This window comes from Lycorma delicatula, chromosome 2 (genome assembly GCF_047948215.1).
Source record: "Lycorma delicatula isolate Av1 chromosome 2, ASM4794821v1, whole genome shotgun sequence".
Classification (NCBI taxonomy): Eukaryota; Metazoa; Arthropoda; class Insecta; order Hemiptera; family Fulgoridae; genus Lycorma; species Lycorma delicatula.
This window is the reverse complement of record NC_134456.1, coordinates 110056978-110081949: the sequence shown is the minus strand read 5'-3', so window position 1 is coordinate 110081949 and position 24972 is coordinate 110056978. Positions and strand designations below refer to the sequence as shown.

The window sequence follows — 24972 nt, the reverse complement described above, 5'->3', positions numbered from 1 at the left end:
CCTTAATATTATTATGTATTTTTCTTTTCTTTTTTTTGTCCTCAGTCATTTGACTGGTTTGATGCAGCTCTCCAAGATTCCCTATCTAGTGCTAGTTTTCATTTCTGTGTACCCCCTACATCCCTAACAATTTGTTTTACATATCCCAAATGTTGCCTGCCTACACAATTTTTTCCTTCAACCCGTCCCTTTAATATTAAAGGCAACTATTCCAGGATACCTATATGTGGCCTATAAGTCTGTCTCATCTTTTAGCTATATTTTTCCAAATGCTGCTTCTTCATCTATTTGCCGCAACATCTCTTCATTTGTCACTTTATCCACCCATCAACATTCTCCTACAGCACCGCATTTCAAAAGCTTCTAATCTTTTCTTCTCAGATACTCTGATCGTCCAAGTTTCACTTCCATATAAAGTGACACTCATATACACAATACACTTTACACAATACACAATACACTTTCAAAAATCTTTTCTTGGCATTTAAATTCATTTTTGATGTAACCAAATTATATTTCTGACTGAAGGCTCGTTTTGCCTGTGCTATTTGGCATTTTATGTTGCTCCTGCTTCGTCCATCTTTAGTAATTCTACTTCCCAAATAATAAAATTCTTCTACCTCCATAATCTTTTCTCCTCCTATTTTCACATTCAGTGGTCCATTTTCATTATTTCTACTACATTCATTACTTTTGTTTTGTTCTTATTTATTTTCATGCAGTAGTTCTTGCGTAGGACTTTATCCATGCCATTCATTGTTTCTTCTAAATCCTTTTTACTCTCAGCTAGAATAACTATATCATCAGCAAATCATAGCATCTTTATCTTTTCACCTTGTACTGTTATTCCAAATCTAAATTGTTCTAAATCAATTGTATTTTTCTTATAAAAACCAAAATACATCATAATTTTTCTCCTAGCACAAAATTGTAGCTGATGAATCAGTTAAATGTTGGGAAGTGATCATATACCAGTAAGAGTGAAAATTATAAGTGGGAGCCAATGGAAGGGACTTTGATAGATACTGTAACTCTAAAAGAGCATATCAAATGCTTAGTGAAAGTCAGTAAAGTAAAGGAGCATGGAAAACATGTAAACAAAATGAGCAGAGCAGATGATTCTATTAAATTGAGTTCCTTAAGAAAAACATTAAAATATAAGGGAATAAAAGATAGATACAGAAAAGTATTGAGTATCTATTTAAATGAACCATTGCCTGTGTAATGGTAAATGAAGAGCAACAAATTTGAAGTGAAAAAAGGTGTGTGCAGGTTAATCAAAATACCTTTATCACCAGTTATTCACAGCAGTTTTAGGATTTACTATCAGCAAATTGGATTGGGAAAACAAACGAACAAATATAAATGGTAAAAGACTGATCAAAGAATCACAGATGGTATTATAGTCTTAGCAAACTTTGAGGAAGAACTGAAATCAGTGTTAGAAGAGGTTTCAAGAGAGGTGGGTTTAGAAATGAACTTCAATAAAACAAAATAATGAGTAAAATAAGTAAAGAGGTAACAGTGGGTATACCTTTAAGAGGCATATATTTGTGGAAGAAGGTAAATGTAGGAAATGTTGTGAAGGTAAAATGTAGGAGTAAAGAAATAAAAGATGAAGTAAAAAGGAAAATAAGGTCTAGATTGATAACTTATGATAAATCAAACGATACCTAAAGACTGGAATAAAAAAAAGAGAATAAGAAGAAGTTATTTAATCAGTGCATCATTTCAGCACTGCTTTATGGTTCAGAAACATGGCTGCTAACAAAAGAAAGTGGAAAAAATGAATAAAAGCAGAAAGATAAATATAAATATTTAAACTGAATGTAAGGTGGACAGACATATAAAATAATAAGTGGACAAGAAAACAAGCAGGATTTGATGATGTCGGAGTCAGACTAGATTAAAGGACAACATATGGACTCAACAGATAATAAACGGAAATTGTATAAAGGACATAGATTTCAATAAAGACACGAGAGGCAATGGATGAATGACATTGCAAGGATAGTGGGAAATCACTGGATAAGACAGCCTCAAGATAGACAGAAATGGTGTAATTTCTAGGAGGCCTATATAAAATACATAATGTCAGTAGATTTATTTTACACAATTTTATACTTTAAATAATTATAAGTTGTACAATGAGATTTCACAACTGATGTTAAAATAAATTGTACTGGTAACATCAAAGTGAATGTAAGCATTCACTTTTTGTAATTCAAAAATTCAGTATTACTATTACCATTAAATATGTCAAGATTAATTGGAGTTTATATTTTCATCACCATGTACCAATATTTTCAAACATATTCTTATAAGTTAACTATTTTTTAACATTACAAGAACTTTAATCAAATTTACTTTATAGCTCAACAAATCTTGGAATTTTAAATCCCTGCACGTACAATATTGGTTTTTAAAAGACGAAATGATACAAGAGCTGTCCAGAAAGTAACTTACGTTTTGAAATAAAAAATCAACCAGATAAAAAAAGAAGTTCTATTATATACATTTGAAAGCGATAATCTTACCATACTGATGGACAAGCTTTTCAGTTCCTTCTCTGTAGAGATTTTCCACCCATCTTGCACAAAAATTGTGATAACCAAGCTTCTTCACACAATTTCATGCAGTAAACTTTGTGAAATTTGGGGGAAATTAAGCGAGTGTTCTGTAATCATAATGTGACAAATTTTATTGTTGATTTTCATCGTCAGTTCATCAGTTACAAGGCTAGGCCGACCACTGCAGTCCCCATCATGAACATTGGTGCAGCCATTATTAAAATTAATACACCACTGCCTCACTCATTATTCCATTTTTATATACCTCACAACATTGCCAATGAATTTCAATTGGTTTAAGGTCTTTTCCAGTAAAATCCTTATCACTAAACACACCACACAACTCGCAGGATTTTCTATTGAAGCGCACATTTCCATAATTCAAAATGAACAAAGCAGGAAAATCAGTCCCAACGCTATGACAGCTTGATGCATACTGAGTGTAGAAACGTTTTGATGCCAAGATGGTGCCTATCTGTTTCCTGTTTAGCCTCCAGGAATTACCGCTCAGGTATTACTTCAGGGGATGAATGAGGATGATATGTACGAGTGTAAATGAAATGTAGTCTTGTACAGTTTCAGTTTGACTATTCCTGAGATGTGTGGTTAATTGAAACCCAACCACCAAACAACACCGGTATCCACGATCTAGTATTCAAATCCAACAAATCAGCTGATCTGGAAAGACATGTTCACCACTAGACCAACCCGTTGGGTTAAGATGGCGGCTCTACTGCCATCCACCTCCATGCTAGGCACAAACATAAGTTACTTTCTGAACCGTCCTTGTACGTTGCGGTTTTACAATTTTTCTGAGATATTGTATGACAGTATCTTGATTATAAATTAAATACCAGTATTGTAATTTTTACTGCTTATTCTACTCCTATGGGGCTTAAAACAAAACAATTTCCGTGCTTTTATTACTTCCCCATCTGAGATAGGTATAAAAAAATTGAACATTTTCACTGCACTTTTGATTTTCTATAAAAAAAAGGAAGAGGGCATCAGGCTTAAAAATTTATAAACAGGCTCTCTAGTACCATTTTAGAGGTGGTATAAATATTAGAACTGATGTCCCTTCTCTTCACACTAAAATATGTGTGTGAAAATTTGAATTTTTATATTCTAAATGCTATGAATCAAAGTAAATTTTAGGGCATAAATATACATGATAGGAAAATTATGTACATAACCACAATACATAGTAATTTTTGTGTGAATACAATGGTTTTTGTTTCAAATCTCTATGTCAATTAGTTTCTGAGCTATTGGAAAAACCAAAAATGCTATAAAAAATGCAAAATTTGGCATGCAAGAGATTATAAAATTTAATCTAGTGAATACAAACAATTTTTTAAAAACAAAAAAAAATTGGTTTTGAGCTCTTGAATTTGAGAGAATGAATAAACAAAAAAGGTGGTGGAACAATTTAATTTAGATCGTGGGATTTGATATGGAATCACCCATAATTGTATGTGTGCACATGTAAAAGTATGTATGTAGGAACATAAATACATATATATGTTATATGTTTTTTTTTTTATTTGTATATTCAAATATAAAAAGTTATTCCAATTTTCAAAATAGGATGTTTCCAGGGTATTCTAGAATATGCTAGTAATTAGTATATTTGAAAAAGTAATATAAAGTATGCATTTTTATAAGTATCAATAAATTTATTTATTTGTAAAAATAGTATTCAAAGCCAAGCAAAACAATTATTGTCATAATATCTGGATAATATTATTTATAAAAATAAATAATATTATTAAATATTAAAAAAAATAAATAATAAATAATTTTTAAAAAATGTTAATAATTTTTTTTTTAATAAATAATTTTATTAAAATATAAGCCTGAGTGACATTCAATAAAAACAAAATTATTTGTATAGTTTATCTACATGCAGATAAACTGACAATTATTATTACAAAAATAAATACATTGGCCCTTGATTTCAAACCATTCCTTCTCCAGAACACGTCTTAACTTCAGGGTAAAATTAAAACTTTAATGGCATTAGACACCTTTAAACAAAAAACTGAAATAATAGTATAATGAATTTAATTTTTCTTGGCTTATGCAAGCAGTAAAAAATGTTTGGTATAAAGAGTTTGCCTATCCAGGTAAATTTAAATCATCCTTTAGCCACTTTCTTTAACACATATTGAAATTTTTTGATTTTGAAAAACACATAAGTGTTCAAATTAAACAAATAATTTTTCAAGCAACTCTAGCTCTCATTTAATGAATAAAAACATAGATTTAGTGACACACTAACCACTGATTTTCAAAGCTATTCTATGGGCAAGTTAAAACTTGGTGATGGCAAAGATTTCCTGAGATGGCAAAGACCTTCCTTTACAGTTAGTACAAGATTAATATTTGAAAAATTAATTATTATTAACAATAAATTTAAACTTTAATGTACATATTCCTCACAGTCGATTTTGTGTGTTGAAAATCATCTTCTCCTCATCTTGTGCTGAAAAGTAAACTGCACAGCCATATAGCTATCTCTTGCGAAATGTTATGTAGTCAACTACAAAAAATATTACTATAAAAAAAAATGACCCTATAAAATACAATATGCTGACTGTGATTTACTGATACAAGAGTTATAACTCCCAATAAGATTTATCTAAATCCTACAACCACCCTCAAGATTCAATGAAAATAGTGATAAAAAATATTACCGGTATTCACCATATTTTAAGCAAACATTTTAAGTTCTTGAGTTTTAAGCCAATATTTGTAAAAACATAATAAATTATATTCTGATATACAGAATGTATTCCAAACTTCTCCTGGGTCTTTCATAAACTATTCTACTCGTGAAAATAATGGAAAAAGTTCATATAAACAAACACGTCCTAAAATGCTTTGTTTGTGAGTTACAGCTAGTGAAAGATTTTGCTCTGTAAAAAATTATCTATTATTATATGATTGTTTCTATTGCTATATGATTAAGTGTAAACATTTATTATCTAAATAATCTTTATTTATTTTTATTTTACAATTGTTGTGTAATTTCCAGTTTTTTTTTAACTTTTGACAAAAGTTTTAAATAGTACATTCTGTTTTTAAAAACAGAATCACATCACCCCAAAAAAATCTGGTTTTTGTTTGCATTAAATAAGTACTTTCCTGACAATTGTTTCTAAATAGAATTCAAATTTTTCTAACTTTTTTTGGTTCATTCAACGTATCTGACACAATTTTGTTCAGAATTAAATTCTCTACAAGTTTTATGTGTTTATTATCCATTTAACAAAGTTATTGTAAGTCAAACATTAACATTTATCGATTTTCACCTCAGATTTCTCAAAAAGGTTTGAAGACTTAATTTATTTGATATTTCAGGTCAAAAACCATATAATATCACTAATTCTGCCTAATTAACTTCTTAAAAATTTCAGTACAACCTCATTTCAAGGTAAATTGGAATATAAAGGAAAGATATCCTTCAATCTGTCACTTCTATTTATTAATTTGACTCTTATCTGGAGGTTCGTATAACCTCCTAACCAATAAAAAAATTTGTAAAACAGTTATCAAAATTAAAATAATATAAAAAATCTTTTTTACTTTTTTAAAAATAAGCATAATCTTTTTAAATCAAAATGGTTTTTTGGGGGGAAATTGGTCTACCATTAACAATTTTTGAGAAATTGGTACGATAGTTTTTCAATTTACTTAGTCTAATTACAAGAATAAATATGCTGGTGAGTTTTATTTCAACTTGCAAAGCATTTCAATTTCATTAATAAAAATATTCTTTCATTACAAAAATTAAATAAATAATTGTTATTTATTAACCTGTTACAAGCAAACTGTGGTAAATAAAAACTTTAGATGTAAACATCCAAAACTCGCCAAAGTGGGATGTTCATGTAAAAGAATTATGTATAAAATCTACAAATGCATTCATAAAAAACTGATTAAATAAAATACTGTATTGATATAATTTATTTAGTTTTAAATAAATTATGGAGCACAAATAAAAGAACTCTTACAAATTTGCTCTTAATTAAAAAGGCAATTATTATAAATAAATTAATACAACTGACCAAAGCAATAACTTGGCTTTTTTTCTAAATCAAAAATAATATGATACTTTTCAATTTATTTATATTTAGGACTGTTCTCCTAACAAGATGTTTCATTCCACTCTGAACTCAGATTTTCACTCTAGAATCCATGGAGAAAAAAAAATAGTTTCACAACTCTGTGTAGCAGAAGCCCAAAACAGAATGGGATCTCCCTGTCTAACATACTTCCATTAATTCTGCTAACATGAATTAATAAGAATTTTACAACAAAATTAAAAAGTAACTACTTGAAAATCCATGTTGTAGTATTGAAAAAATATATAGAGTATATAAACTAAGTATTTTCTATAATTGTTAATTTATAAAATCCTGACTGATACCATATCTATTTTGGACATAAACCTTTTTTTATCATATTCTAAAATTATGGCTGCCATCATGTTTCAACTTAATTTTTTTTAAACAGCACTATCATCTTTAATTTATATTAAATTTTATATTACTTACTTTATATAAAATGATTTAAGGATTAATGCTAAATTTTAATAAGATAGGTTTAGTATATCTGTAACAAGCATGTGACCATGTCTAGGAAATAGTTAAGTAACTCTTATTTAAAATCTGAAGTTATTATTTAATTGTTAACTATGGTAAATTGTTCTAAAGTAGTACCCAATGCACTAAAATAGTTCTTTTACACATATTTATCCATATACAAATAATTTTGAATTATATAAGGAAAAACGTTTCTACACACTATAGTTTTCAAGTTACAGCTGGTGAGATATATTTTGCCATGATTTCTGCTCAAGTGCAAAATGAAGCCATACTGAAATTCATGGGACCCAAAAATTAAATGGAAATGTAGTAATTTTTTATGTTTGATAAACATAAAATTTTATGACTGAAAAAACTGAAGAAAGCAAGTTCCAAAAATGTATCTCTAATAGTTTATAAGAAAGCTGTAGCAAAGATAAAAAAAAAGTAAAAAGTAAAACTTTTTTAAGTTTACTATAAATTAATTTTCTTAGACTGCCAAAATAAAACTTTCGAACAAAATTTGTAAAGAATAAAATTTTAAAGCAATTGATATAAATACAGTCAATAGAAAACAAATAACAGTTTTAGAAATTTATCTTTAATTTAAAATACACCAGACCATAATGTGATAGAAAAATTTTACAATATTAAACAAAAATCAATAAAGGTTATTCTACAATTACACTTTCTTTTTGTACATGAATAATTTTGTGTTGCTACTCAAGTTAACGGACAGTTTAATATGCTTTTTATATAATGAGAGAACACAAATTGGATATGTTCAGAGAGTAGACCAACATGATGTTAATTTGTGGTAAAATAAATAATGGTACGGTTGCATTTGAGAAACCTAGATAAATATCCACAGTGAAGAATAAAAATCATAAAAATTTGAAGCTGTGAAGAGACGTTTTACAGAAACATATATGCTAGTCAACAACGGTTTGCAGGAAATGCAAATAAATAAGAATAAATACTCACTGCTATATCATCTTGAACTAAAAACACCAAGAGATCATCATGTCATTTAAATATTTCACAACCAATTGTGTTATGAACATCATAGAACTAACAATAGTAATTCAACTGCAAATAGACTGGAGATATGGTATATGCACAAACTCACTTCTCTTGTAATAACAGAGATTTTTTAAATAATAGATATGGAACCAATGGATGGGTAAAAAAAAAAACACAAATTTTCTCCTTAATTTGGATCCCAGGAATTTTAGTATGACTTTATTTTACCCTGGAGGAGAAATCAGGGCAAAATATTTTGCTCCTATAATTTGAAAACAAGATGTTTCCATTCATGTTCACAGGAATGTTTTTTTGTTGTTAAAATTCTGTCCAAAATCAGCTCCCAAAGTATCCCCATGTAATTTTGAATCATTTTGTGTCATATATATGAAACATGCATCACATATTTAGTGCCATAACTGTCACAAATCATTCTCAAAAATGACATAGTTAACTTCAAAAAGGACAAACATCCCATACAGAGTTTACTAGAGGAAATGAGGAGTTGAGTAGTTTCCTGTTACTTTCTTCAGGTAGCAAAACATACAAATGCATATCAGCACTCCAAAACCCTATGAAATACAGTGATAATCAGCCTTACAAGTGACACCTTCACACTCAATCTACCACAGGGACTAATTGTATAATGAACATATTTAATTTCAAAGTAACTCTGAGTATTGCCTTTTGTACTGGAAGTGCTTTACAAGCATCAGTCAACAAAAAACTGGGAGGGGTGAATGACTTAAAATAGCAAATTAAAACATTCCTTTTTGCTGAGAAACAATTTTTATATGAATTTGAAATATGACAAATTTCAGGATGTTTATTTAAAAATTTATTTTGCACAATATGTTGAAGTTTAATGAAAAGTTTATTTATTAAGGCTGCTACTTATCTTTAAAAGATTTCCTTTTTCACAAAAGAGGTTAATTTTTACATTTGTAGATTTGATCTACAAGTTTTAAATAGGGAAACTTTCTTTAATTTTCTGTAACTGTTTGTATACCCACAAGACATTTTACGAACAGCTTACTAATGTAATATTATTTATTACTTGTGTAACAATTTGTGATTCATATGCTTCTTGAAGTTAAATTTTTGGGGTAACTTCTGAGATGAGATATCACCCAAAGTTTAGCAATTTCGGCAATCTGGCAAACAATTAAATAACATTAAATACAAATAAGAAACTAACTATTTACTATATTATATAAATACTAGATAGTCTACATATGTAATGCAACAAAGTACAGCATAACATTACATAAAATAGAATACCAAAACTTTTGACTTCTTTTTAAAATTGTATAAGTTGCAATGGATATATTGTCTATGTAATATCTTTTCATGCTTTTATAAATTACCCTATTTATTTACTAATTATATGTATATTCTAATTTTAACTGTTTATCAACACCACTCGCTCACTAAATGATCACAACTGAATAACCTCTGACCAATAAATGTTTGTTCTGAGTGTAATTAATATGTTATCTTCCATAAGGCTGATACAGTTGTATAATAACAAATAAAATAATTACATTACAAGAAATAAAGTACAGAATAAAACAATCTGGTTTCTAAACACAACTTTAACTCTTCTTAATTGTAAAAGTAAAAAAGTTAACATTTTAATTTTCAAATTTTACCATAAGATGCAGATACACAGCTATCAAACTAAACTACATGGCAAGTGTTTTTAAGTTTATCTTAAATTCCTAAGATTAATAACTTCATTAAAGATTATTCATATGAAATCTAAAATATTCACACAATTTTAAATAAATACTAGCGAGTAGAGTGGATGGATAAGGACTACTTCTAGACCAAGTTAAAAGTTATGCCCACTAATAATATTCAGTATGGTGATAACTAGTGCCTTACCAATTAGATGCAATGTCTGCTAAATTATAATCATCAATTTGACGATTAAACCTAATGGAGATTTTGCTTTAATTTTCGAAAAGATGTTTCTTAACACTTAACATCATTTATTAATACTTTGAATATATATATATATAAAATATATACATACAACTTATTTGTTACACTCAATAAGACCTTTGTGCTTGTAATTCCTGATTAATCATTTCACATGAAGAATTTTTTGTGATTAATGTTTCTGAATCTGACTTTAGATCATTTTCTACAAGAAACAGTAAGTACTAATTAAAGAACTTTGAAATTGTAATTTTAATATTCCAATATCTTACAAGAAACACTCTTCAAATTTACAAATTCAATGAACATATAAATTCAAGTCAACACCAACAGATAGAGAATGGAAAAGGTTAATATGGTTCCAATCATAACATAAATTTACTGGTTGATACAGAAGAGAGATTTCTTCTGCATGGATTCAACTAGTCTATCTCTGAAGTAATGTTTTCTTGTAAAAATTAATATTGGTATAATTAAAAATGTTCCATAAATACCTAAGCATGGATGAAGCATAAGCATTCACAGAAACAAATTACAAAACACAGACTCAGCCATGTAAAGTAACAAGAGTGCTGATCCAGGATGATCTGTTCTAAATTTGTACAATCTGGAATTACTCCACAAAGATGATACGAGCATCCCTGAGGACTGAGCTTGCCATTACCATTATTTGATATCAACATACTCTCCACACTTGTGCAATCAGAAAACTCAAAACAAACTAAATCTAAACTGGCAGCCTGTATTGTTTGGAGCTCAAGTAACTTCCTTACCCTATCTTTTTTTCCTACTCTCCCGGGCCGGATATACAGTTAAGTGAAACTCGGCCTAAGGGAGTGTCCTTTACTCTAAGAGGCCTCTCCACCTACTGGCTGTGTCCAGCATGGCAGATCAGACCCCCGGTTGGATCTTTTCATTCTTTATTGCCCACTCTAATGGGGGTACTCCATTATTGGATTCCCCCCACCGGTATCGGGTCTTTTCATTATTATTCCCTAACCTAGTCTTCCTTGGAGTCCTCAATCGATCATTGGAGGAACCAGCACATCTCAGCATGCTGGCTGTCCACCAACCCTACTCTAAAACCCTATTCTTCTACCTTCCGTATCTTTGCATTGAAGCACCTCCCTCGAGTATTCCTCCACTATCCTCTAGTTACTCTGCAACGTCAGCATATGTGGGACTATATCCTCCGGCTCTAGATTTGCAATACCAGCCCGACTACATTGTTCAATCCATTCCTCACACTTTAAGAGGCTGCACTCAACCGAGTCCCAGTCAGTACAATACATACAGTCAGGCGACTCTCTCCTCTCAATTCCATACAAATACACTTCAAAATTACCGTAACCAGATAACATTTGCATTAGGTAAAAACTTATCTCACCAAACTGTCTATTATACCATATTCTTAAATCTGGAATTAATCTCCTTGTCCATCCAGCTTGACACCCCAGTTTTAACATCAACTAATGCCCTTATTTACCAGGGAGGGCATACATTATAACGTTCCAAGGCACGGAACCAAATGCGTTCCAGTCATCCAAGAACACCAAAACAGGGATAACCCTCGTCCTCCATGTGCCTTGTCTAACCTCCTTAGCTCAGTGTACCACTCGTAATACAGCTTGAATGGCCAATCTGCCTGGCATGAAACCATATTGATTTTCATGTATACCACCTTCTCTGTTAAGCTCCTCCATGATTCTTGACACCAACAACTCCCTACCCTATCTTACAACCAAGTGTCAATTACCCATCAGTATTACCATTTAAAATTACAGTTTTCTTTATCAGCTTAGCATCACTATATGCCTAAAAGTAACCTAGTCCAATTCTTTTACTGTAACATTTTACAAAGAATTCCATTATAAGGATTAAGATTTAAGGAAAGGAAAGTGTTAAATTTTATTATCAAAGAAATTAATATCCATGAAGAAAAATATATTTTCAGGTTTACTGATAAAGTAATAATATCAGATGATGACAAAAAATACAGTCATAAAAAAAGGTTGCAGCAATTTAAAAAAATTGTAACTCAGAAACTACTAAAGATAATCAAAAACTTATTTAAAAAAAAAATTCAATTCACCAATTCAAAAAGTTATTTTACATATCTCCGAACGTTTCAATATGAGCTCTGTTGGTCGCTTTATGAACATCCACCTGATAATCGACTTCTGCCCAGGTCCACTGCAGGTATAACTGTGACAATAGCAGCGATGATCCATTGCCTTACATGTTGTACAACCTTGATTTTTTCATTGTAAACAATGTTTTTAATGTATCCTCATAGAGAAAAGTCTAGGGCTGTCAAATCTGGGCTTCTTGGAGGCCAAAGCACAAGACCAGCCTTACCAATCCAATGATTAGGGAATCTTTCATTAGGAGTGTGTCAAACGCCTAGGCTAAAATGTGGGGGCACACCATCTTGTGGAAACATTACAGCAACATTTCTTTTTTGTTCAATCTGATTTTTAAGGGCTTCTTAAACAACTTTCGCATATATGCTCTATTGCTTCGTCACTTGTTTTGGGCCATCTGGGGGACTTTTTCACTTCCATGTTGCCAGATTCCTTAAACTGCTCGTACCACCATCTAATGCTGTTTGCATAAGGGGTACCATTGTCATAAACATATTGGAAAGTCCGTTGAACAGTTATACTGATTTATACTCTGCTAACCACAAAATGCACTGTACTTTCTGCTGAACAGTCACCATTGTACTGACTGGCAGTGGTTTGTACACTTCAGCTCAAGGTCACCGCCAGTCACATCTAAAAAAAACTTTATGATATCCCGATTATTATGGAGTTCCAGTTAATACTTTCTGAATTACATAGAAATATGATTTTTTTTTATTGTGGCAACCTTTTCTGATGACCTTGTATATAGGAAAAAATAAAGAGTATAAATGAAGAACAAGATCATTACAATTTAGAAGTATCTAGAAAATGAATTACAGAAATGATATAATACAAATACTTGGGAAGAAATAAAACCTCTTATAAAAATGATTTAGACATACCTTATAATAATTTTTTTCTTTTTTTCTGCACTAGACCACAATTATGTTAACATCTTTAAAACTGGTGGTAAAATTCTGAAGTCTAAAGTAGATAAATGGTAGACAATGATTGCACTGTCACCTTATAAATAATACAAATTTTGTAATAATGTTACATGTACATCCATCACAGCAAAACAATCTGCAAGCAACTAATTATTGAAATAATTTCATTATTTCTAATGTGCGAGTTTGTTCAAGAAAAAAACAAATACATATAGAAAATTTAACAAATTATGAAGTAAATTTCCCTATCAACCAATCATCTTTTCCGCAAACTCTTAAAAAGTAGCACACAGTCGATTTGTAACTTATCTTCAGCACAACATCCCTCATAAAATACTGTCATTGGATGTAGTAGTTTAATGAATGTTTTAAAACTGCTTTTAAATACAACCAACTAAAGTTACTTAAGTGGATATGATTATTTTATTTTCAAATATAAAAATGAATTTTACAAGATATACAAATAAAAAAACAAATGTAAGCAATCTATTTTACCATCTTCTTAAAAAACATTCATAAATAATTAGCTAAAAAAAGTTTTTTTATTATTTTTACTAATAAAAACAACTCCATATCTGTCACAGTAGTTTTGTAAACTTTAAAAAGAATTATTTTTTCTATAGACAGCTTATATTCAAATGCAAACACACAATAAAGCTTATCTATCTAACCTAAAGGAGGTAGTCGAACAAAATAAAAACCAACCTATTAGGAATGTAATGAATTAAGCAGAATCAAGTAGGCCAGTACTGAACTGTACTACCAGTGATTTTTCTTAGAGTACAATATTGGCATGCTTATCAAATATGTAAGTGATAAATTTTTTTTTCATCACGTAGTTTCTATACGTAGAGAACAGTTAAGTCTCACTCCCACTATCTCATAACTACCATTCAAAAAATGTTTAATCTGATGGCCAAAAATTATGTACCTGACACCAGGACCATAGTTAGAAAATTGATGTTCAACCTAAAAAAAGAGAAAGAAAAATGTGTAACATCAAACATAATATAACAACAAAGTAAAACAATATTATAATAAAAATTACTGCAGATGTCAATTAAAACAGGGTTTCAAAAACCTGTATGGTCATATTTCAGATGATTATAACTGAAATCAGTAATAATAATAATTTTGTAAATTTCAGCTCACAGAAATGTAGATAGTTAATAGTACAATTAACTTTTCAAAAGTAAATATCCAGGATAAATTAGGAGTATTTTGTATTAATGAAAAGATAATATGATTATGAGAAGAGAAAAGATAATCTTAAAATGGTAAGATCACAACATAAATGGTCTCCATACCCAACAAACAAGATGGAATTAAAAAATATTGAGATTAGTCTCATAAAAAAAAGACCACTCAATTATATATGGCCATCCCCTTTGAAGTAATCCTATCATGCAGTAATATAATGCTGCAGCACTCCTCCCACTGTTATAATGCTCCAAGGAAGTGCTATTTTTTAAGTGTGTCTACACCTTCTGTAATTCACACTGGATCACCAGTATGGTATAAATATTGTTGGTTTCCAACTTGAGCTTCATCTGTGGGAAGAGGAGGAAAGCACACTGGAACAAATTTGAGAAGTACATGAAGTATGGTAAGTCATCCATGTTGTTGCTGCCAAAAAAAAAAAACTTTTTTTATAAGCTGTGTGGATGAAAGCACTAACATGATGGAATACCTAATTTCCCTTACAAAAGAGTTCATGTTGATTGGGCCACATGATTTCCCATGAGGGTTTTTTCTCTATATACTGCAGCAGAACTGGAAGTAACACATTGCAAGTTAAATTAGATATGAAAATTTCCTGCAATGATCCTGATGATATCAGAAATTTTTTTTACAAAATCTGGTAATCCTTATTTACAAGCTGCCAATTTTTTTCATATTTTCCAGAATTGTACTTATGAAGCCCTGACCTCAAATGATATTGGGCCCCTTTAGGGGTAAGAATGCCTACCAAACTACCAAAACATTTTGCTTGTCTCATTGCTTCACTGTCACAGACCTGCTGAATTATTCTTTTAAAATCTATTACAGATTTCCTGTGTCAGATGCAAATTTTGGAATTAACTCTGTTCTATTTTACTTGCAGAATGTACTGAAAAGAGATCCACACATGCACACCTTATACACATGTAACACAGTCCCAATGCGTACAAATGACACCATCATTCTGCATGCTAATTCATGAAGATCACTGCTTACCAATGCTGTACATGTATGTCCATGATGTGCTCTGTACAGTATTTACAAGTATAATTTCAGAAATTTTTTATTAAATCTCATATTATCAATCACAATACAAATTTAGGGAGGCCAATGCAATACTAGAGAATTAATGATATCAAAATGGGCCAAAAGTCTAACCTAAGCAGAAAAAACATAACTCAAAAACAACTCATAAGAACATTTCAAGTTTCTTCTTTGGGAGGATTATAAATAATTCAAATTAAAATATTAAATTTCAAAAAATATTAAGAATCGTGATTTTTTGTTTAGACATATGTAAGTATGTTCATAAAAACTATTACAACAGAAAGTTTTTGTTTAAACATTAATAATAATACTTTTTTAACAGCCACCTGTAAGCCCAAACATGTCCAATAAGAAATTTTATAAAGGAAAAATTCTTAAAATTTTATCATACACTAAAAGCAGAGTATGTAAATGCAGATACCAGAAGCAAGATGGTGTGTAAGCTTTGTAACCTAATTATAAAGAAAAGCCATCAAGCAATATATGGTACCAGATTTTGTATTCAGTGGGCAGTGATAATTATATATACAAGCAAGGTAGCTTCAAAAGGTTGTCAGAATATGTTTACTTCCGACTATACTCTTCAACATAGTTCAGTTGAACATGCTACAAACAAGTGTTAACTATAAACAACATTATCAATATTAACATGATCCTCAAGGAACTGCTTGTTACACAAGACAAGTTTTTTTCATTTCTATTCAAATATATGCCTTTTTAAACAATGTTAATACTTCACAATAATTTATGAAGCAAAATTTGATATTTGTATGTTATTCAATAATGGACTTCTGTACTTCAAAAAGTAACATGTATAATAAATACATAGACACAATGTTGTTGCTTTTGTTAGAGAGGAAAATGAATATGGTATGCATCTTAATTACAAGTTCAAAGAGAAGTATCAATTCCAGGAACGTTTTGAAGTTATCTCATATAAAACCCTCTTCAAAGTGAAAAGTATGAATCTTTCAACAAAATTGAATTGTATTCATTTAGCATCAACTAATTTCAGCCAACACTTACTTAATTTACTTATTGCCAGTATGTTCGATTTTACCTGAATTCAAACAGCCTTCAGAAAAAAAAACAGCTTCATCACTTCCAGTATCAAAGTGCAGAACTAGTACTTTAAAATAAACATAAAATATTTAGTAATAACACACTATAGTACATAAGAATGCTCAACTACTAGTAACTAGGTAGCCAAATATTTTGCATGGAGAGTGTCTTAATTCATTATGTAAAATAGCTGAAGTCACATCAGGCTTCAAACAAGACATCTGAAAAAAATACCAAGCAACTGAATCTACCGAAATTTTGGAAATAGATTTGAATATAGCTACACAGTTGTTTATTTATGTGATTAGCTGTGGCGCATTTGATATTTAAACAAAGAATTTATCAATCTTTTAACTGCTGTAATTTTTTATCATATAATATTAAAAATATAAACACAAATAATCTGGATATCAAATGCAACCAACCACAGGAATCTAACAATACCTGTTTTTGTAACATGAAAGCCCTCAACAGATGTGATGGTGGCAAAAGGTAGAGATATCTTCCGTAAGCCATGAGACACAAGACAAATCTGGTACAAATGAGTTTGATTCAAATTTGAAACTACAGCCTACCTAGCTAGTGTAAATGATTATAGTTACCACTGTCCCCATGAGTTCAAACCTTAATTGAAAAAATGTATGTTTCAAGATTGTTTCTATACTACTGGGAGAAAACAGCTGCCCATAGTGGCACAAATTCTCTCAGATTTCCATATATATTAACAGCTAATTGTGTGGCCAAGCTGTATATCTCTTCAAATTTAGGCTGTTGAATGACCTGGTGCTTTGGGTTGGTGTAGATATCAACAGCACATTGAAAATATTATGTAGTAAAAGCATTTAGTACAGGCACCTAAATCACAACTACTGTCCAAGTGCACCTCTCCAGTGATACATATACAATAGCAACTGCTAAATTTAAACCAGCCTACAGGAAAGTAAACAAAAGCATGCATATATATTAATATGAACAGATAATCTTTAAATGAACTAAAAATTAATTTAAAAGTATATATATAAATACCAATTTCCAGCTACAACTTTCCCACCGACTTAATTTTTCAATGTGAACAAAATCAGTAACCGGTGACTTCTTTTCATTCAGTAGGGAAATTTTTAACTCATATATACAATCACTGATAGACATACAACAAAACCTAAAAAAATAAGAATCCCTATTGTACAATACAATTATAAAATGACACAGTAATGTTTAATTAAATTAACTCCAAACTTTAAAGGCTCAATATGCATCATTGCTCTCTCTCTCTCTCTTTCTAATCAAAAAAAATGATTCAACAAAATTATCATACTTATCAAAATAATAATAATTATGAGATTATAAAGTAAATTAATAATTAGTTAATAAAAAGTACTTAAACTGCTGTCAAAAACTAATACAATAATAGTTAAATTAATCTGTTTTAATAATAAAAAAAAATTCATACAAAAGGAAACTGAAGTTATGAACTAGAAACATGAATAACCAGCAATAAATAATTTATTTTATTTTGATAATTTGGTCACTGTTCTGATTTCTCCATCAGCTGATTTAGTGCTCAGTTCAGATAAGGTCTGACATCTCTCTTATTATACAATTTCTTTGTTAAAACTCCATACAAATATGAATAAAAAAAATATATAGAAAGGTTTTTTTTAACTGAATAATCAAACCAAAAACACTCATGTCAAAATTATAATAGCATTTACATCCATGGAAAATATGCACCTCTGTATTAATAAAAATTTAAACTGTGTAAACAAAGGTCACTGTAGAAGAAAAGTAGTACATTAGGAAATGTTATAGTATTGTCTAATCTTATAATACAATACACAAAATCGTATAAACAAAGTGATAATTACAAAATTATCCATGCAACTCCTAAATTAGTGGTTGATTAAAAAAAAAAATAAAGAAAAAGATTTTATAACACATAAAGATGTTTAGATATCTATATTACCTTACCACATATTCATCAGTCACATTCAGGTAATTACCATACTACATCAGCTTTTTCAGACCTTAAACTACTTAACTATCGACTCCTCATTGATTTCATACTGCTGAGGAGCCACCCAGACCTCTTCATCTTGGTGAAGAAAAGGCACCCTTTGGTACCAGGTCCAGCCTATGGGGAAGTAGTAAAATCTACCTAAAGGAGTTGAGCAAAGCCATTAGGCAACTTCTGTAGTTAGTTAGTTTATTTCATACATAACAAGTACTGCAAGCAAATCATGTCACTTTTTTTTTTACTATAAGTTGCATTAAATAACAACAACAAACTTCTAACATTCTAGTGATTCGGGTTCTGTAAACTCTGTCACAAAAATTCCCTACAGAATAGACAGTATTCCTATCCTACACAGTAGCTATTATTAGGTAGATTTCATAAGAAAGCAACTTACTGTAAATGGGTACCATGATTCAACTTCTGGAAAATTTTGACATATCTTCACATTTCACATCCCCCAGACCCCAAAACCACCGCCAGTCCAAAAGTTTATAATCACATTTATCTATATATTTCACTTTCTTGTGGACACAGTAACTGCTGTCATTTTTGCCAATCACTTTCAAATTAATACATAAAATATAAAGACCAAAAATCTTGGTCAAGTTCGTTAATGGGCAAAATTGGACCATGGAGGTGGAAATGGGGACTTTTTCGAAAAAACAAAATATCGCTACAACTTTCTTATTAAGTAAAATATTGAATTCAAGTTCCTACTATTCTTTGCATAAGGGCCGAAAACTTAACTAAGTAAAGTTTTTGGATATCACCAACCATTGGCCCTAGGGGTGAAAAAAATTAGGTTTCAAAGACAAAAAAAAATCATACCTCCCTTAATAGCCACAGTATGGAATTGGTTTAAAGTGGTTGTTAGTCCTGTAGATATTACCTAAAAAGTTTGCCTGAAACAATTTTTGACATGACCAACCCTTACAGCAAGGGATGACTAAAACAAAAAATAACAGTAAAAACAAAATATCGCTATAACTTTCTTATTAAGTAAAATATTGAATTTGTTTAAAGTTCCTACTATTCTTTGAATAAGGGTCAAGGGGTGAAAAAATGAGGTTTCAAGGATCAAAAAAATCATAGCTCCTTTAATAGGCATGGGATCAAATCCATTTAAAGTGGTCATTAGTCCTCTAAATATTACCTAAAAATTTTGTCTGAAATGATTTTTTATATGACCAACCCTTACAGCAAAGGATGACCAAAATATTGTTGGACTTGTAAGAAGAGGCTTCCCATATGCTAAACATGTGAAACTTGTTTACATATGAAACCATTGTCGTATTCAGTGAATTTGAAGTGAACACATTTAAACTGCCAAAACTGAGTACTGTGTATATTTTAATTTTTGCAAATGACAATGTTTTGCCAAAAGTAATGTTAAATATGAGCTCGTACAATCAGAGTTTGTCTACTCCTATTTTGTCCCAGTGAACGTTGTCTACCTCCGCATTCCGACATGCCAAAAAGAATTTATTTTACATTCAATAGTGCCAGCATAAATTTGCTGGTTTATTATGTGAACAAGTTAATATTTCCAATCTCATGGCACCAATTTCTCAGTGATATAACTTGTTAGTAATATTACCAAAAAAATTACACAATCACCAGTCAATCAATGTCGAGAATGCTGTATAAATCCACTCAGAGAAATCTAAATATACCTCACCCCTCACATTTGGTGGAAGCAATAATAACAAGTTTCATGTTTCATTAACCATGTTTTCCCAGCAAGATATAGAATGGCCAGTTAATGAGATCGTAGATTTCATTAACTGTGAATGCACAACATTACACAGCAACTAATTTATGTTCAACGTCCAACAAGAAGTCAACTTTAGAATAGCTCTTGAATTGTAAAGTAACAGTGATGTTTACAAAAATTATATATTTGTTTAATTCCATGCAAGGTGTTAGCATGTATGTGATTTATAAGTGATAAAATACCTACCATTTAAGGCAAATTGAACACTATAGCATGAAATGCTGAACAAAGATGTTTTTGTACAGTTAATAGTAAATGTGCAAGCAAGATTAGATTATTCATAACTAAAAGATTATTTAAAGTAGCAAGCTTAATATTAACATTATGCCCATTACCCATAGATATTCTATTACAACTTAAATTTCTCATGCAATCTAAATGTACACACTATAACTTATAGAATATATTTAACATCATTAATAAGATACATTAAAAATTATCACAAAAACAGAACTAATCGTAAATTTATATAAATAGATTAAGAAAAATGTAAATTAATTATCATCACTATCTAGTATCAAACTAATTAAATAATAACTATAAAAATAAAAGTTATATGCTTATTATTTTGTAATAATATATTAGTAATATTCTGTTCTGCAAGACTGCAGTTTATATCAATGAATAAATCCTGCATTAAACAGTTCTCAATGTCAGATGAACCTAAAAATTACATTTTTAAGCAACTTTCTTCCTCCAATAAATGTATTAAAAAAGATGAATCAGATTTCTTACCCAAGATTTAACAGCCATAAGAAAATTACTACGTATGCAAATCATACTACATGATTTTTTTATTTTATGAATTGATATACAATTAGGATAGCTTTTCTTTTATGACTACTGTAACAGACTGAAAACAACTCTTAAACAACAGCAGTTGAAAACAATAAGGATAATATTTTATTCAATGCATAACAATAATAAACAAAACTGTTGTTTTTAGTTCAAAGTAAATATGTAAACCTTATTTACCAAAATTCAAAAAATATTATACATTATTTAGTTTACGTATTACTCACAATTTATCTTCTTTGATATCAAACCCTACTCCATTAAACCCTCCAACTACTTTCTATATCCTTCTTTCTCCTCATCTAACCTACTTAGGGTCTTTTTCACTCTTCCTTACCAACTCACTAATACCATTCCTTCTTATTTTTCAAAACAGTGAGGTGTCACTGATGATCTTGACATCTTTTCTCATCAGTAAGATGACACTTCATATCCCACTTTTGTTTTTGTCCCAAATTATCATTTCCTAAATCCATCTGGTGTCACCCTTACTGCTTCTCTAAATAATAACAGAGTTCATTCACTTTGTTATTAATACTATGATTACAGTAGAGCCAATGCAGTAGAGGCATCACTACTGATACCTCGTAGTATTCAATTTCCAGTGACAACAAATAATTCATCGCAGATACTTTAGACTACTCTACTTAATATTAATAAAATAAATGGACATAAATACCTACTTACAATGAATAATACAGTAAAATGTTTTTTTTTTTTTTTTTTTTTTTTTTTTTAATTATTCGATGGAACACAATGTACTTTAATGTAATCATAAATGATTTAATTATATCTGCAATATAACTAATTACTTATTTGATCATTTCCTCCTAATAACTGATACTGTACACACGTACAAACCAATGGCTGTCTCCTTACAATTTAAAGTATTCTTTCTGTGATAATTCAGTCCACTAATCAAAATCTATTGAAACCAATATCACTATCAGTGATATCCACTGTACACAGAAGGATAGTAAAATTCAGAAAGGTTCCCAAAAAGCTTTCTCACAAACACGATAATATATGATTATTTATACCTCATTAATATCCCCTTTTTCAACAAAACTTCAGTTCTTTTTAACATTTCCAGAGATGTCAATAATGTTATTTTGCAAATTGCGTTGAAATATAAACTGAATTTATGTCAACTGCAAACCAAACTTCACTAATAACATTTCAATTCTACGCATGGTTCAAAAAATGTTTATACAAAATCTTAATAAAATTTCAGAAAAAGAGTGAATTAATGAACTTATATAATTAAAAACTTCTATGTCTATTTACTGGTGGCAAATTTTTTAAGTCAACACCCTCAAAAAATTTATAAAATAATTATACCTCATTCTTTTTTCACAGTAAAATAACAAAAAAACCTTTTCTTGTAACAAGATATACAAAGCAGTACCTATAATCAAATTCAACTAGATAAATAATTAATTACTTTTATCTCATAGAGCATAGTGTCTTATTTTTTTACAATTCCTAATTTTTAAATAAACAAGAACAAAAAAAATCATTTGTTAGCGACATAGTATGCTAAGGATATTCCAAAACATCATCTCAGGGGCAGTGAACAGGGTAATCTCTGATTGTAATTATGAACTTACAATCAGTTTTAAAGCAAAATAAACTTAAAATAATGTTTTATAAATGATATTTACCATTCACGTATTCTGATTATAGGCTGGTATTCGTCCATAATCTTTGGTATAACACCTTCATTGCTTAATTCAATTAATTGTGCTTTACACTTTTTATCAGACCTGGATGATGCATTCAATAAGTGAAAACATGTTTTGCTCTCAAAATCAAAATACTGGGGAAAAGCCTTTTTGTATTTCTGAAGGTCTCCTTCATTTGATTCCATTTCCCAGTGTTCACATTCATCTGCAAAGGTAGTTACACGTTATTATCAAAAACTAAAAAATACAAATAAATTTAAAAAAAAGAGAAAAAATCAATGCTTGATTATATATTGATTATAAAATTCTCATTAATATAAATTAAAGTAAATACATTGATTATTTAAAACATAATGTAGAAAAAAGTGGATATTAATAATAAAAAACTTATTTCAATTAATTCTATTAATTATAAGTAGTAGAATAATCATTAGTGCATGGATTTAGAACTAAAATGCATTACCATCGGTGAATATTCAAATGGATTTCATGTGTTAAAGTTTCAGAGTAAAATTACATACAGTAATACAATTCCATCCAATATCAAAAAACATGTAAAAAATTACACATTTTAAATAGTTATTACAAAATAGTTGAATATTATTAAGCTAAATAGTTATAAATATATATTTTTCCCACCACATAAGCTTGTGCTTCAGTGTATGAGATGGATATTGTACCATATGAAAAATGTCACACCTGATCAGGATATAAAGCTGAGATGCTACTACTCCGCAATACAAGTCATCACAGTGGTAGATCTGATAATTGTAATTACTGATTATAATTAATAATTGAAAATGTTTTCAGTGAATAAAATATTTGTGGTCATATTCAGAGAGATCTAATTGATATAATCATACACAATTTATTAAGAGTAAAAAAAAGAACATGATGGCAAAAATTGGTTCAAACAAAGTACTGTTAAAATTATTACAGACCCTAGTTTAAAACCAACCTTTACTATTTAATAAATTCCTTCCAAATATGTTTTTTTTACAAATCCAATAATAAATATACCATGGCAGGATACACTTCTTCTTTCCTTCTTTTTTTAAATTAGCAGCACGTTCCCTTTCTGCTTTGTTTCTCAGAGCAACATTCTGTATAATCCAATTCCATGAACGACATACTAACCTGCACTTCAGGATCAAATCTTCTACATTAACATAACTTAGGATCAGAGTCAAAATTTCTTCAGGAATAAAAAACTTTTTCTTTACATCTGCATTACATGCAACCGAAAACACGAATCCATTGGCGTCATGTACTTCTTCCATCTTTCACAATTCTATCCGATTCATACTTCATACCCAAATATTTGACAAACGCATAAAACTTTTTATATGTAGGTTAAGACACAAAAAAATTATCACCAATATTCATAACTCAAGAAATACTAATATAAAATCTGAATGAAAACTGCAACTACATCATTTACAAGAACACTGATAAAACGAGTTTGGTTACTTCCTATTTTAATAATCTTGAACGATTTTAAAACATTGCAACACGAATACTTTTGTCACAACTCGATACTAACTCCATCGATAGATCGAATACGACTGGAACTAAATAACGGATGGAAAACCACCTGTAACACGGACACCCTCATGTAAAGTTACTGATGATAAGATAATACAGTCCGGTTAACTCTATTCACAAGCGCTGGATATAAGAAAAAAATGTAACACTTTCCTTTTACAATAAAATTTACTGAATTAATTACAAAATTAGAAAACACGGTTTTTAAGTTCATTAGTAATTTAGACCACAGTTAATATTAACGCTATACATATAAGTTCTACTTTATATATGCCGACGCAATTTCGTATGTTCTGTGCAAGAAGTACTGTTTAGCCACAACACCTGCGCGCGCAGATATGTCGTTACTATCCTAACCGAAAGCATGCTCGCATCTATCAGCTAACACCTGTAGTACGGCTAATATTAACTGTTAAACTAACATTCATCAAAATTAAACTATTTGATAATAGACATCATTAATATGTAATTTAGATATAATTATTATAAATTCTTTAATTAATGTATTTAATTTAAATTTATAACATTATAATCAAAATATGATCTTATAACACGGTACCGTATAGCATAAATTATACATATTATTTTAATCCCAATTTATTCAATAAAATGCGAAATTATTTAATA

General features: G+C 29.7%; 2 protein-coding genes across 4 annotated transcripts in view; both read right to left on the bottom strand.

Moving 5' to 3' along the window:
- The window catches only part of LOC142319108 (F-box only protein 44-like), a 32874-nt gene extending 23257 nt beyond the window's left edge, over positions 1-9617 (bottom strand). The window contains exon 1 of the mRNA XM_075356029.1: positions 9553-9617. The gene's annotated coding sequence lies outside the window, so the exon portion shown is untranslated. The remainder of the gene's footprint in view (positions 1-9552) is intronic.
- Positions 9055-24380, bottom strand: LOC142319110 (F-box only protein 44-like). Of its 3 annotated transcripts, none has more exons than XR_012755106.1 (5): positions 23759-24380; positions 22780-23005; positions 17559-17691; positions 13908-14171; positions 9055-9339 (listed from the first exon to the last, which is right to left on the bottom strand). XR_012755106.1 is itself a non-coding variant. In XM_075356032.1 (4 exons), the coding sequence occupies exons 1-4, from the start codon at positions 24078-24080 to the stop codon at positions 14034-14036; spliced, it is 819 nt and encodes a 272-aa protein (XP_075212147.1). In that variant the 5' UTR covers positions 24081-24380; the 3' UTR covers positions 12059-14033. The 3 variants fall into 3 exon arrangements, 1 of the variants encoding a protein (XP_075212147.1); XR_012755105.1 differs by lacking the exon at positions 9055-9339 and adding an exon at positions 12059-13338; XM_075356032.1 differs by lacking the exon at positions 9055-9339 and having other exon boundaries at positions 12059-14171.
- Positions 24381-24972: the final 592 nt, after the last annotated feature.